This window comes from Camelus bactrianus, chromosome 11 (genome assembly GCF_048773025.1).
Source record: "Camelus bactrianus isolate YW-2024 breed Bactrian camel chromosome 11, ASM4877302v1, whole genome shotgun sequence".
Classification (NCBI taxonomy): domain Eukaryota; kingdom Metazoa; phylum Chordata; class Mammalia; order Artiodactyla; family Camelidae; genus Camelus; species Camelus bactrianus.
The window spans coordinates 9,463,594-9,477,887 of record NC_133549.1 but is presented as its reverse complement, the minus strand read 5'-3'; the positions used below and the strand labels follow the sequence as shown (position 1 = coordinate 9,477,887).

The window sequence follows — 14,294 nt, the reverse complement described above, 5'->3', positions numbered from 1 at the left end:
CATGGGCCGAGCGTGACGTAGGTGTTTGACGTTACCCGCGAAGCGTAGAGACGGTTACTAGCTTCCAGAAAACTTCCTCAGGCTCAGACGCTGAGAACCCAAGTTTCGAGCCCGCTTGGACGTGTCGGGCTGAGTTCTATATTTTAAACCCCAGAATCTTGAGTTCGGCGTTCGGGGAAAGGCTCATTCTTGTCGAGCCAGTTTTCCTAGAGTCTCGCGAGACCGGCGGGCTGACCCGAGAGTAGCCCGAGAGCCGGTATCGCCTAGGAGCTCGACCCGGCCCTGTGAGGCTCGGGGACCCGGAGTCGCGGCCGCGTCCGGCAGCGAGCCTGGCTGCGATGGATGAGGACCTGGTGTTGGCGCTGCAGCTTCAGGAGGAGTGGGACCTGCAGGTCTCGAGGCACGACCAGGCCCGGGAGCCGCTGTCGCTGGTGGACGCGTCCTGGGAGTTGGTGGACCCCACCCCGGATTTGCGGGCCCTGTTTGTGCAGTTCAACGATCGTTTCTTCTGGGGCAAGCTGGAGGCCGTCGAGGTGAAGTGGAGCATGCGAATGACGCTGTGAGTCCCGAGCGCCGCTGGGGAAGGAGGCGGCCGGCGGCCCTTCCGCAGCCCCGGCCCCGGGGGCGTTAAGCTGCCTGGTTTGGGGGCAGGCAGCTCCTCTCGGTGTATCTCTCCCTCCCCACCCTTCTCTCTCCCGCTCAGACAACTTGAAGAAAGCCGTGTGGCCCACCCCGCGACGGTTTGACTTATATAAGGGAAAAAATGGGAGAAAAGGATGTTTCTTTGAATCTTCCCCCCTTCACTAGGAGATAAATTAATACATTTCTGATTTGTCTGACGGTAGTACTTTAGGACCCAGGAGGGGGAAATAGCTAGCGTCTGCCCATAAGAAAGAACGCGGACACGCGGTGAATCCTTCCAAGGAAGCCTGCCTTCTGGTCTCTGCTCATTAGGCTGTCACGACCTAGCAGTGAGCTCTCGCGTTAGAGTAGGGAAAGGGTGATGTTTTCCTATTTCTGGGCCCAAGGGATCATCATCAGGGATGCCTCCGAAAGGATCCCTTTCCGACCGCCAAGCTTGAGAACCACAGACTGATGATAGCTGGTAGGAGGAGAGGGAGCAGCAGAATAGGATAATCTTTAAGCAGCTGCAGCCTGGCTCGGGTAAGGGAAGCCACGACTGTTCACGTGTCTGTCTCCCTAAGTGGGGTGAAACGCAAGCATCTCCTAACAGAGAGGGTGAACTTTCGAGAAAGCCATCTGCCATTGCGTCCTCTCAGTCTGAACTGCCCAGGAATGTATACAGATCTCTCTCTTTCCTGTTTGTTTGGTAAATGACAGTTTTGTGCTGGTTGTTTTCCAGGTGTGCTGGGATATGCAGCTATGAAGGGAGAGGTGGCATGTGTTCCATCCGACTCAGCGAACCCCTCTTAAAGTTGAGACCAAGAAAGGATCTCGTTGAGGTACTCTCTGCATAACCCTGATTAGCTCAGTCATTTAAATGCTTACAGATTTAGACTGCTGTCAATTACCCTGTACATGTAAAAAAAATTTTTCAGTTTTCAGTCATTGCAAACTTTTATTGTGGGGCAAATAATAATGGTTACCTAATATTTTTATAGCGTTTCAAAGCTAGAATCTTTCAGGTATATTATCAGATTTGATCTTTACAACAGTTCTGTTCAATGTGTGTTATAAACGAGGAAATTAAGGTTCAGGTAGGTTGAGTCACGGATTTAGAAGCAGAGGAAAACTTAGGCTCCAATTGGGACACGTGAATTTTGATTCTCTGTTCAGCCACCAAGGTGCCCTCCTAGGACATTGAGCTGAGCTGGCAGAACAAACCAGCATGAGGGCACACTTCAGATCTAGAGCTGATGGTCACTCCTGCTAGCAAAAACTCTTGAGACTGCATCTAGTTGAGTCTAGTATATGCCTGTAAGTACCCAAGATGCACCCAGTGTGACTTGTATTGCCCCAGTTGTATCACTTGAAATGTATGGACAAAAGAACATAGGTGGCAGAGGTTGGATGGGAAGTAAGTTAAAACATGCTTAGAAATACGAAGGATGCTGTTTTTAAGGATAATAAAAGGTAATGGATTCCACAACAGTGTGAATGTACTTAGCGCTACTGAACTGTACACTGAAAATCAGTTAAGATGGTAAATTTTGGAGGAGTAGGTATAGCTCAGTGGCAGAGTGCATCCTTAGCATGCATGAAGTCCTGGGTTCAATCCCTGGTATATCCATTGGGAAAAAAAGAGGAAAAAAAAAAGATGGTAAATTTTATATTACATATTTTTTACCACAACTTAAAAGGAAATAGCTACTAGATGTAAACTGTTACACCAGAAATACTTAATTAATAAAGAAGAAAGGAAAAAAGGAACAGAGCCCAGATAAAATAAAGGTAGACATAAACACAATATCAGTTATTATAGTAAATGTAAATGGACTAAACTCTCCAGTTAAAGACATGCCAAAACTTAACAACAGAAAGCTGCTGGGGCTACATTAATGTTAGACTAAAGATTTTAAGGGAAGAGGTTTTCCTAGAAAAAAAGGGGGACATTTTATAATGATAAAACATCTATTAAATAAAAACACATAAAATCCTAAAAGTAATAACATAGCTTTAAAGGACATGAAGCATAAATTAGCAGAAGCAAAAAAGAGAAATAATCAATCCACAGTCGTAGTCGCAAATACTAACGCAACTCTCTTGGTAACTCAATGAATAAGCAGAAAAAAAAAATAGACAAAACAAGTTGAACATGATTAACCAAAGCAACCCTACTAGGAGCCCTAATTGGAATAGTAGTTGCTTAATGAATGTTTACTGTGTAAGTGATTAAATAAACATGAACCATGTTTTAAAGCAGCTATCTAATTTATAATGTATAGGATTCAGAGTAGGAAAAGACTAACTTAACTAACTCAATTCCTTCTTGAGGAGTTCAGGAAGGATTTCAGAGATGTAGATTTGATGACTGCTAACATCACCCCCACCCCCAGCACTCACTGAGCGCCTGCCGTGTCCTGGACTAAGCTAGTTACTCTCCTGTGTGCCGTTACCCCAGCCCTGCGAATTAGGACAGCTCCACTGTAAGGACAGCCAGCCAGCCGTAACTTGTCCAGGGTCTCGTGTATAATGAATAGCAGCTCCTTGGTTTAGGCTCTAGCTTCCCTGGCTCTAAAGCTGCACCGCTTGGCCTCATCACTGCTGCCTTAGAGCTATTACTTCCACGAATGGAAACATGGAGGCAAGCCCGACAAGACAGATGGAATTCTGACAGGTAGTTAGCAGCGGGGGGCCGCTCCCGGCAGAAGGAATGGGAGGGCCGGGAACAAAAGGGAGGCCGCTAACCCTCTGGCATATTTAGGAGCGGAGGCAGTGGCTTTGGGCCAGATACAGAACAGCAGTGGGAAATAGAGGTGTTTGGGCACCGTTGTGTCGGGCCTTGCTTGAATCTAGCCCAAATGTGGAGGATGGTAAGACACATAAAAACAGAGATGTTCAGTAGGCTTCCTGGCACCGTTTTCAGGATGTGTTTAAATTGAACCAAACATCAGGAAGGTAAATTGCTTCCCTTTTATAATAGTTATTTATCATTATTTAAGAATGTTGAGAAACATCTGAAACATAGAATGGCCTTCGAATTTGAGTCTCGTAGAGTGACATTTACTTGAAAAGATAAAGTTCATTTTTATTTATTTTTTTAACATTTTTTATTGATTTATAATCATTTTACAATGTCGTGTCAAATTCCAGTGTTCAGCACAATTTTTCAGTTATTCATGGACATATACACACTCATTGTCACATTTTTTTCTCTGTGAGTTACCATAACATTTTGTGTATATTTCCCTGTGCTATACAGTGTAGTCTGTTCTACAATTTTGAAATCCCAGTCTATCCCTTCCCACCCTCCACCCCCCTGGTAACCACAAGTCTGTATTCTCTGTCTCTGAGTCTATTTCTGTCCTTTATTTATGCTTTGTTTTTGTTTGTTTGTTTGTTTTTGTTTTTGTTTTTTAGATTCCACATATGAGCGATCTCATATGGTATTTTTCTTTCTCTTTCTGGCTTACTTCACTTAGAATGACATTTTCCAGGAGCATCCATGTTGCTGCAAATGGCATTATGTTGTCGGTTTTTATGGCTGAGTAGTATTCCACTGTATAAATATACCACATCTTCTTTATCCAGTCACCTGTTGATGGACATTTAGGCTGTTTCCATGTTTTGGCTATTGTAAATAGTGCTGCTATGAACATTGGGGTGCAGGTGTCATCCTGAAGTAGATTTCCTTCTGGATACAAGCCCAGGAGTGGGATTCCTGGGTCATATGATAAGTCTATTCCTAGTCATTTGAGTAATCTCCATATTGTTTTCCACAGTGGCTGCACCAAACTGCATTCCCACGAGCAATGTAGGAGGGTTCCCCTTTCTCCACAGCCTCTCCAGCATTTGTCATTTGTGGATTTTTGAATGACGGCCATTCTGACTGGTGTGAGGTGATACCTCATTGTAGTTTTGATTTGCATTTCTCTGATAATTAGTGATATTGAGCATTTTTTCATGTGCTTTTTGATCGATAAAGTTCATTTTTAGAGATGGAGTTGATTACTCTAAAAGGGAAGTCTTCAAAATGACCGAGTTAAAATGTTTGGTTCCATTTTTTTGTTCAGCATAATTTCATAAGCCTGTAGTTCATTATTGCCAGTTTAGTTCTTCCGATGGAAATTCTTTTTAAAAAAAATTATGGAGGATTATGAAAAAGGTATGATTTTGAAGAGCTTTATGATTTTCATTTTTTGGTTTGTTTGTTTGTTTATTTTGGCGGGGGGGGAGGTAACTAGGTTTATTTATTTATTTTTAGAGGCGGGACTGGGGATTGAACCCAGGACCTCGTGCGTGCTAAGCAGGCACTCAACCACTTGAGCTATACCCTCCCCCCATAATATTCGTTTCTTAAAAAAATGTATTAATATTTTTTAGAACTAATTATGAAAAAGCAGCCTTAAATGCTTTTGTTAACTTTGTACCTAAACTAATGCTTCCTTGGTATGGAACGAGCAGTCGGTTTTATCATTTGTGTTAAAAGTTTACGTGATTCAGAAATCCCCAATGTACAGAAAGCTCGGCCCAGAGAAATTTCCATCTCCCGCAGCCCTCTGTCCTCACCTGTCTGCCTGCTAAAGGACACTGTCATCACCGGTATTTTTTCTTTCATTGCTCTGTTTTGCCCATGTTTACAGCCACTCTTAGCCCCTCTCCGCCACAGAGCACACGTCTTACAAATACCATAGACACTCTACTTTGCCTTTTTCATTAAAAGAACGCTCTCTGTAGCTTTCTCCTGATATTTCGTAGAGATGGTTTTTATTCTTTTTTATGGCGGCATAGAATTCCATTATGCGGATGTGCCGTTGCTCACTTAACCAGGCGCCTGCTGCCAAGCACTGCTGCCAGTCTCGCCATTGTAGGCAGTGCCACAGTGAAAACCCCGTGTACATGCAACCGTTCCCATTAGTGTAGTAAACTGCTGGGTCCCGGGATAAGCGTGGTTGGAATTTTGGCTAAGTGTTACCAGATTCTCCTCCACAGGGACTGTGCCGTTCTGTGCCCCTCCCAGTGACAGACGGGCACGCTTCCTTTCCTGTAGCTTTACTAACGGTCAGACCTTAGGGATTTTACCCATCTTGATAAGCAAAAGGTGGTACACCAGTGTAGTGTTAATTTGCATTTCTGTTCTTAGAAATGAAGTTGAACATTTTTTCCTAAGTTTATGTGTCTATGGGTCCTTTATGTTTCATTTTCTGTGAACTGTCCGTGACCTTTGTGCATTTTAAAACTGGATTGTTGGTCATTTTCCTGTTGACTGTAGGAGCCCTTTATATTTGAGGAATTAATAGCTGTGGGATAGTTGCACATACATTTTTCTGAGTTGGCCTTTGCACTTGACTCAGGGAATTTCTTCCCTGTACAGAATTTTAAAGTTTTTCTGTGGGTGAATTCATTGACCTTTTCTGAATTTTTATTAATAGTAAAAAAGGCTTTCCTAGAAGAGGTTGTTCTTTATTTTTTTTGCCATTTTATTTTATTTTATTTTATTTAGGAAGAGGTGGTTCTTGACCTGGGTTCTACAGAGCTTTGGATATTATATGCAGTTTTGTGAACATGTGCTTATATAAATTTTTCTAGAAAGACAGTTCATGACTTTGATCCATTCCTGAAAAGAGCCTGTGATCTAAAGAAGGTTAAGACCCGGGTAGAGTAAGAAAACGCATTTTTATTTTCAAAAGCGTCCTAACAAATTAATTTGTTTTCTGTTTCAGACCCTCTTGCATGAAATGATACATGCCTATTTATTTGTCACTAATAATGACAAAGACCGGGAGGGACACGGTCCAGAGTTCTGTAAACACATGCATCGCATCAATCGCCTGACTGGAGCCAACATAACGGTAGGGAATGCCACACACGGGTGTGACATTTCGTTATTTATTTGGGGTTTTCTGGGACTTAATTAATAGTTGAGAACTGGGTAGAAACAGAGGCTGTCTCTGAGGATTTTGCACAGCAAGCGAGAGGCCCAGAGCAGCGGACTGGCTTGTCCGGGACCACCCGTAGGAGGCAGCAAGAGCCAGCGATGCCCCTGAGACCTCTGACCACGTCCAGGGTGACACGTTGTCCGTGGTCACCCCCAGCCTCCACAAGCTCCCTCCTGGACCGTTCCAGTTACCTATTAATTTCCTCTCAGGGCCCACACTCCGCCTTCGCCCATCCTGTGTTCTGCTCCCGTGTCACGTGTCCCTCCCTTCATCAGAGCCTCTGACTCCTATGTCCGCATGTCACAGTGGAGGTGACAGCACCTGCCATCAGTAAAGCAGTAGGAGCCAGGCCCTGGCGTCCACATGCCAGCCCACTGGGCGTGCACTGTAGGGCTACTTCGTCCCCCACGGCTCCGTACCCTGGTGGGTGAAATGAGGATGGAAACCATCCCAACTCTTGCATTCTCGTGAGGATGAAAGGAGAAAATGCATGCAGAACATTTGAGCACAGTTTAAGTACTAATGAAACATTCATTGTTTTTTTGTTATTACTGATTCATTTTATCAAATAGCCTCCCTGTTCCTTTACTCCTCACTTCCCACAGCTCCCCTGCCCGCGGCTGTGTTTCTGCCTAAACTTTTCACCTCCTGCCTTCCGCATACGTCCCCTCCCTAAAATATGCCGCCTCTTCTACTTTTTCTCAAAATGCTCCTCGTCCTTCCAGTGGGATTATAACTTCTCCCTCCCTGGAACCTCTCAGCAGACACGTAACCTGTCAGAGTATTCCGTCCCACGCCTCTGAACAGAGGGGGGCTCCATCCGCTCTGTATGCATCTGTGTGAGACGCACAGTGTAGGGCCCCTGCAGGGGCTTAGCAAGAGTGAACTGCATCCAGCAAGAGACTGTCCCTACGGAGATTCAATTCTTTGGTCTGTTTGGGTATTTCCTTCTTTTAAAAAAAGGCAGGAAAGGCCAGTGTGGTGGAAAATGAAAAGTGCTCACCCCCGCTTACTTGTAGCTGTCAAGTCTTACTTTTCTAAGGAGCTCATTTAATTATCAGATAGAGTTACTTCAACATCAGCAGAGTGGCTCGCATTAAACTCCGTCACATAAAATCCAGATTGGCAAGAGACTATGGAGTTGCCAGGATAAAAGGCTTTTAATTTCTTCACTAGCATGTACACTTGAAGCGAAGTCCTAGTGTACTTCCTGTTGTTCGGCCAGAAGAGGAAGTACTCTTTTATCTTGGATGTCTGTGTGTTTTTGTTGAGGTTTTACCGCCTGGACACCCCTTGCTGGTACAGGTCACATCCTGTTACAGCGGGACGCCACAGGGCGCCCGGCTTCACGGTGTGGGACAGTTAGTGACCACGCTGTTCACAAGCCACATCCCCAGACTGCAGGAATTGCAGGCGTTGGAAGCGAAACAGATCCAGTTTGCTGTCTTTGTTGCCACTGAATTGCTAAGTGAGACGTTCTCAATGAGAGAGAAGGCAGGGTCTTCCACACCTCCTCACCCCCGAACCTCTGTCCTCCGCGCTCCCCTGCACCTAATATAACTTGCATTGTCTGTGGGCTTGCTGAATTACAGAATTTGTTCCCTTATGATGGAAAGTTAGTGAGTATAAATCTGTTTATCCACAGAGTTATAGAAAGCGTAGCATTCTTTCCCACAAGGGGAATTTATTAGAGTTGAATGCCTTGATTTAAAACAAAGAAAATCTCTACTTCAATAAAAATGTATTTTAAAAAATTGACACAACATTGTAAACTGACTATACGTCAACAGAAATATATATTAAGGAAAAAAAAAAGAGAATCTCATGTACCGATGCCCTTATCTTACACAGTAGTCCTGTTCCACTGAGAGGTCAGAGGGGCACCCGCGTCACTCAGGAGCCTCAGTTTCCCGGTGGTGCCCCGGCCCCCGCGCCGCCTGGGCAGGAGGGCTGGCCTTCCCTTCAGTCAGAGCCCTCGTCTGCCTGTCTTCTGCTTACGTTCTAAGTGAGATCCATCTGGAGGGTGAAACCTAAAGAATCCTGTTTAAGGACTGAAGCACATTTACTGCGGATTTTCTTTGACTCAGTGAGTGAAGCTCTTGGCTCCCTCAGTCGGCGGACACTCCTGAGCGCCTTCACTGGGCCACCTGGAACAGCCCCGAGGGACGCAAGGGTGCGAACCCTCGGCCCCTGGAGTGCTCTTCGCCCGGGAGCGGAAATGAGAGCCCAGCAGGCTCACCACGAGGCAGAGCGTGCGGCCAGGAGACAGCCCATCAGCCCTCCTTCCGGGCCCCCTGGGGAGGTGCCAGCTCAGCAGCGGGACAGTTCTTAGTATCGGAGCTTTCTTGTCTTTATCCTAATTTTGGATCATTTAAAAATCTGGCTTCTAAAATGTGTAGCATTTACAGAGGCTTTTTGTTTTAATTTTTTTGTCTTCTAATCTCAAATTTTGCACTCTCTGCACAGTTTAGGAAGTACTAAATTAACTGCCCATTAAAATGAACTTTTGAACAGAAGCTAAGTATAGTTGCTGTCTTTCCCCAAACATCATAATAACTTCAGAGGGCTCCAGGAAAGGGAGAGTTTTAAAAATAGAAAAAAAAAAGGCTGCTTATATATTTTCTTAAAATCAGTCGTTGACTTGCCTGCTTGACGCTGAAACGTCATCTCACCCCAGGTGTACCACACTTTCCACGACGAGGTGGACGAGTACCGGCGACACTGGTGGCGCTGCGACGGGCCGTGCCAGCACCGGGGGCCCTACTACGGCTTCGTCAGGCGCGCCACCAACAGGGCGCCGTCCGCCCACGACTACTGGTGGGCCGAGCACCAGCAGACCTGCGGGGGCGCGTTCGTGAAGATCAAGGAGCCGGAGAACTACTCCAGAAAAGGCCAAGGGAGAGCACGGCTCGGCAGGCAGCCAGCCCCCACGGCGGAGGAGAGAGGTCAGGTGGCTTGCGTTCCCCCGGCCTGAGTCGGGCTTCAGGGTTGTTTGTGGTGGACGGGTTTTCAGGCGTGGGCTTAAGCAAACACGTCCCATTGTCCGTGAAATGGTGGTAGAAAAATACACTTTATACAGACGTGAGTAAAAGTAGCAACAGTTTCCACTGCTCACATTTGAGGGCAAAGTCCCCTTCCCTATCCTGAGTCATTAGGAAACAGAAGGCAAAAAGATTGTCAAAATAAAAACAGTAATTCAAGTAACAATGCCCGGAACGTCAGTCCGCGCTACACCCCTTCCTATCGGTTGGAGTCCATCCAGCTGACTTCTGTACGTATGTATCTGCCCTGGGAGAAGCTTGGGGAAAGGACGTGACATGAATATGCCAGCACTTCATCTTCCTGTGAAGTTCAGAGCTGCTGCCATTTGCAGAGGTACCCAGGTGGCTGAAGTCAATGCTTCCTCCCTGGGGAAGCGGGGTCCTGGGTGTGAGGGGCCTGCGAGCATCAGCTGTAGTTCTCAGGTCTGAAACACCCAGTACGTTGAGAAGCTATAGAAGGATTTATGTGGGGAGGTTACATCCTCAGTTTTGTGAGTTGGAGGGAAGAATGCAGTGTCAGATTTTTCCCTTCTGGAACTGAACTGAATACTAAGCAGTTTTCAAGGTCAAGTCACTTTGCTGGTGGTCTTTGCACGGTAGCACTCCTCGTCTAAACGTGAGAGGAGGGTTTCTGTCCTTTGTGTTCTCAGTACCAGAGCTCCCTGACTACTGGAGACGGCCCTTCTCCCATTAATAGATTATTATTACAGGGGTCTAAGGTAGATAAAAGAGTACTTCTTCGTTTTGAAAAAACTGTCTGGTAGCTTAATATTTGCTACAGTATTCATTTTGAGTCAGGGAAAAATATTTGTTTCTTTTGCAGATAAACCCAACAGAGGTGAGAGACAGCTGTTCATCCCTTTTAGTGGAAAAGGCTATGTTTTAGGAGAAACGAGCAACTTGCCTTCATCTGGGAAATTTGTCACCTCACATGCTGTTAATAAAACCCAAGATCTTTTACGTCAGGACCATTCTGCACGTGCTCTAAGACCTAATTCTAAAATTGAGGTGAAATCTGAACAGAATGGTTCAAGTGAAAAAACTTCTCTGGTCGCCCCTGTTCTCAGTACCAGTCACCAAACTGTTGTAAGCAACTACTTCCCTAGAGTGTCAGCTGCCAGCCAGAAGGCTTCCCGAAGTGCGCGCGGGTCTCCAGCAGAAGGCGCAACAGCCCGTGACATCGCGAAGAACCCGGCCCCTTCTGGCGCTCAGAGAAGGGTTACGTCTCCTACGAAAGCCCTAAGAAAGTCTTTACAAGCCATGGAGGTGACACCTGTGACTGCGCCCCGGGGTGCAAGCAGGCCTGGAGATAAATTCCCAAGTAAACGGCCCAGGCTAGAAGACAAGACTGTTTTTGACAACTTTTTTATCAAGAAAGAGCAAATACAGAGCGGTGGTAACGACGCACAGTGCCGCCCACACCCGCCAGCTGCAGCGCCGAGCCCCGGCGGCGCGGGGCTCAGCAGACCGGTCCCCTGCCCCGTGTGTCAGAGTGCCGTTCCGGAGGCTCAGATTAACGAGCACTTGGACTGGTGCCTTGAAGGCGACAACATCAAAGGCAGAAGCTCAACAAATCTTTGAAAACCGAATTGGGTCTCAACGTGCCACCTGAATTACCTCACGAGCACAGTGTCCGCTGCTCAGGGGTTTCCGGTTAATACTGAGATTTGCAGGTTGTAATGGTTCACCAGTACTGAGTATCTGTTTTACATACACATAAATGAGATGGTAATTTAAAATGTTTTATGTCTGAAGGTGCTGTAATTCACTCTTGCCTTGTGTATACTGTGGCCCAGAGTTTGTTCTGGATGTATACATGTCTAGTTTTCAGATACTTTTAAATACTTTTAAAAGCAAAGGAGAACAAATCTATTAATCTTTTTCTCTATTTTCCTTAAAATACTCAGGAATCCTGTCAGGTATTTGGTTAAATTGAATCTTTTTTAATATTAAAACTTATTCCCAGAAGTGATGTTAATATTCATAGTGTCAGACATACCGACCAAAAATACAGTCTAAAGTATATAATTGTTTTAGGGTACTCAAGCTTTTGGAGTTTTTTTCAAAATCTTAACCGAAAATACATTTCCTATATTATAAAGATTTTTATGTGTCTGTTAGGCTAAAAGGTGGCAGTAGATTTTAAGTTAAAGTAGATAAATATGGGGAGGAGGGTGTAGCTCAGTGGCAGAGCACATGCTTTAGCATGCACGAGGTCCTGGGTTCAATCCCCAGTACCTCCAGTAAATAAATAAACCTAATTGCCTTTCACCCCCCCCAAAAAATTTTAAAAATAATAAAGTAGATAAATACAGTAAAATAAATTTCTTTCAGAATATTATAGTAATTCTGTAGGCCAGAGTTTAGCTGTTTTCTCAATTTAGCAAAATGAGTGGTTTTGTGCAAGTGGAACATTATCTGGATGCAGTATTACGAACTTTAAGCCATAGTTGAAACCACTTAGGAATACCATGTGTGCATTTTAAAAAGTGTTTCTTTTAAAAATCATTATTTTCCACGTGACAGCAAAAGGACAAAGATGGTTTGATCACTTGACTTTCTGTCTCATGGCTGTACCACCAGCGTGTGGGCATATTTCCAAGGCCTTAGCTTACAGATTTCCTTTTTCCTCAACTTTACTGCAGAATGACGTGTCCACACATGCCCCGCAGCCGGGTGTTCCTGGGGCCCACCACCGGGTGGAGGTAGAGGGTGTTTCGGTTACTTCTCAGGCAATACGCGCAGCCCACCCCCCCCACCCCCACCCCCCGAGTAACCCGTTTTCATCTGTCACCACAGGTTCGCCTAGCTTGGCTTTGAACTTCATAAAGTAGCAGCTTCCTTGCTCTGGGTAGCGGGAGTTCGTTGTTTCCATTGCTGTGTAGTATTTGTACGAATATGCCAGTCTGCTTGTCATCCCAGTACTAATGGACACGGGAATTACCTCCAGTTGGAGGCTGGCTGTTGTGAATAATGCTGCTGAGAACATCCGGACTCATTCCTGTTGGGCGCACACCCAGGACCAGAAGGCCGCGCCCCCCGCGTCCTGACGTTTAGCTTCGGTGAACAGCGCCGGCCTGCACGCGCACCAGGACAGCCTCGCTTGTTCCACAGCCTTAACACTGGCACCAGTCCTTTCCATGTTAGCCTGCCTGGTTGTTCGTTCACAAATTTTGATACTTCTTAAGCATGAAGTTGGACCATAGTATTTAATAAATGTTTACAGATAAATGACTTAAAATGTGTATTATGTTGAATATATGCATATATACTTTCATAGAAGATCCATTTTCTCTGATTCAGTTTAACAAACTGTGCAGTTAAACATTTGTTGGTGCCCAAACCATGCAGGGTTCCAAGGCTATGCGGTAAGACAGCCCGTGACCTCACGGAGCTTTGCAGCCTGGCTGGGGAGCGGGCCGAACGCGGATTCCGGGCAGTATGGTACGTGCTGTGACAGGTTTCTCCCGGTCACTGGGGGAACTTAAAGGACAAGCAACACAGCCTGGGGCTTCAGGTGATGGAGGAGAAAATCCTACATCTGAGCTGAGTCTTACAGGGCGAGTCAGCTGAGCCTGGGGGAGGCAGAGAGAAGGGGCCTTGCAAAGAGAAGGAACACAAAAAAAGACATGGACACAGACCAGCGCATTCTGCTGGGAGAAGTCGGCTGTTCCAGATGAACAGAGTGTGCAAAGCTTGGGGGAAACGGCAGGAGAAAGACGCAGACACGTCAGACCTAGAACCTGAGGGCCGGGACCCTCTGCTGTGTCCCCTCCCCTTGATGTCCGGTTTGGGTGGTCCCTGGTAACACCTATCAGGCCGGGGCACTGCAGTGGGGGCTAGAGAGCTTTGTAAGGCAGCCAGGAACATGTGAGAAGTGTTCCGCTGGATTCTCTGGGGACGACAGATGGGAGGAAGAAGGGCTGTGGCAGGGATGGAGAGAAGGGGTGGGTTTGAGAAGTATTTAGGGGGTAAAATCAAGATCTGGTCAGTTTTCAGGGATGATGGAAATACTGTAGCTGGCAAGGAAATTGGAGTTAATTTTAAAATTGGAATTAAATAAGCATTCCCTTCAATCTATAAGAATTCTGTTACACCGAAACCCGAGTCATTTACATTGTAAAAAGGATTCTGTTCTAGTGGCTTCAGTTTTTCCCTTTAAAGAGAATTTCATATCCTAATAACAGCTGGCAGTTTTGGATCAATCTTTAAATGCCCATTTTGGGGAGACGGGGTAGAAAAAGGGGATAGACTTTATTTCTAAGATTATACAATTATCTAGCAAATACAACTTTCAATTGATAAAGCTTCGTTTTGCTTTTGTAGATTATAAATGCGTGCCCTACCTGGAAATTCTAAGATGGGTGGCAAAATACAACGAAAGCTTCCATACCGTCCTGAGCTGAGACTGTGGTTTGTTGTTTTGGTTTTTCCCCAAACCTTACAGGACCTTTAAGGAAACAAGAAGGTCGGAGCGCAGCCGCTGGAGGACAAAGCTAAGCTCTTCGCAGTCCGTTAGTCCTCGCCGAGGACGATGCTTTCCTGTTGCTCATTTGAGTTTTGTCCTCGAGGCTGTGGTAGCCTTTTTAGCGACCTGTATTTGTGTTGACTCGCAGCACATCCACCAGATGAAGTGAAACTCGAAGACGACAATTATTACAGTTCAGTCGCCCTGGGAGTTGAAGTGAATGGA

The 14,294-nt window shown here is 45.6% G+C and overlaps 1 protein-coding gene across 1 annotated transcript; it reads left to right on the top strand.

The window, feature by feature from the left end:
• The first annotated feature begins 49 nt into the window (after nt 1–49).
• SPRTN (SprT-like N-terminal domain) lies at nt 50–12,835 on the top strand. Its single transcript, XM_010962830.3, has 5 exons — nt 50–559; nt 1,364–1,463; nt 6,345–6,473; nt 9,238–9,505; nt 10,425–12,835. The coding sequence occupies exons 1-5, from the start codon at nt 339–341 to the stop codon at nt 11,180–11,182; spliced, it is 1,476 nt and encodes a 491-aa protein (XP_010961132.1). The 5' UTR covers nt 50–338; the 3' UTR covers nt 11,183–12,835.
• Nucleotides 12,836–14,294: the final 1,459 nt, after the last annotated feature.

Excerpts from the sequence above, each read along its gene's own strand:
- SPRTN (XM_010962830.3), top strand. The coding sequence starts at position 339 with ATGGATGAGGACCTGGTGTTGGCGCTGCAGCTTCAGGAGGAGTGGGAC. Across the intron at positions 1,464-6,344 it reads CAAGAAAGGATCTCGTTGAG|ACCCTCTTGCATGAAATGAT; the intron begins GTACTCTCTGCA and ends TTTCTGTTTCAG. Across the intron at positions 6,474-9,237 it reads TGACTGGAGCCAACATAACG|GTGTACCACACTTTCCACGA; the intron begins GTAGGGAATGCC and ends ATCTCACCCCAG.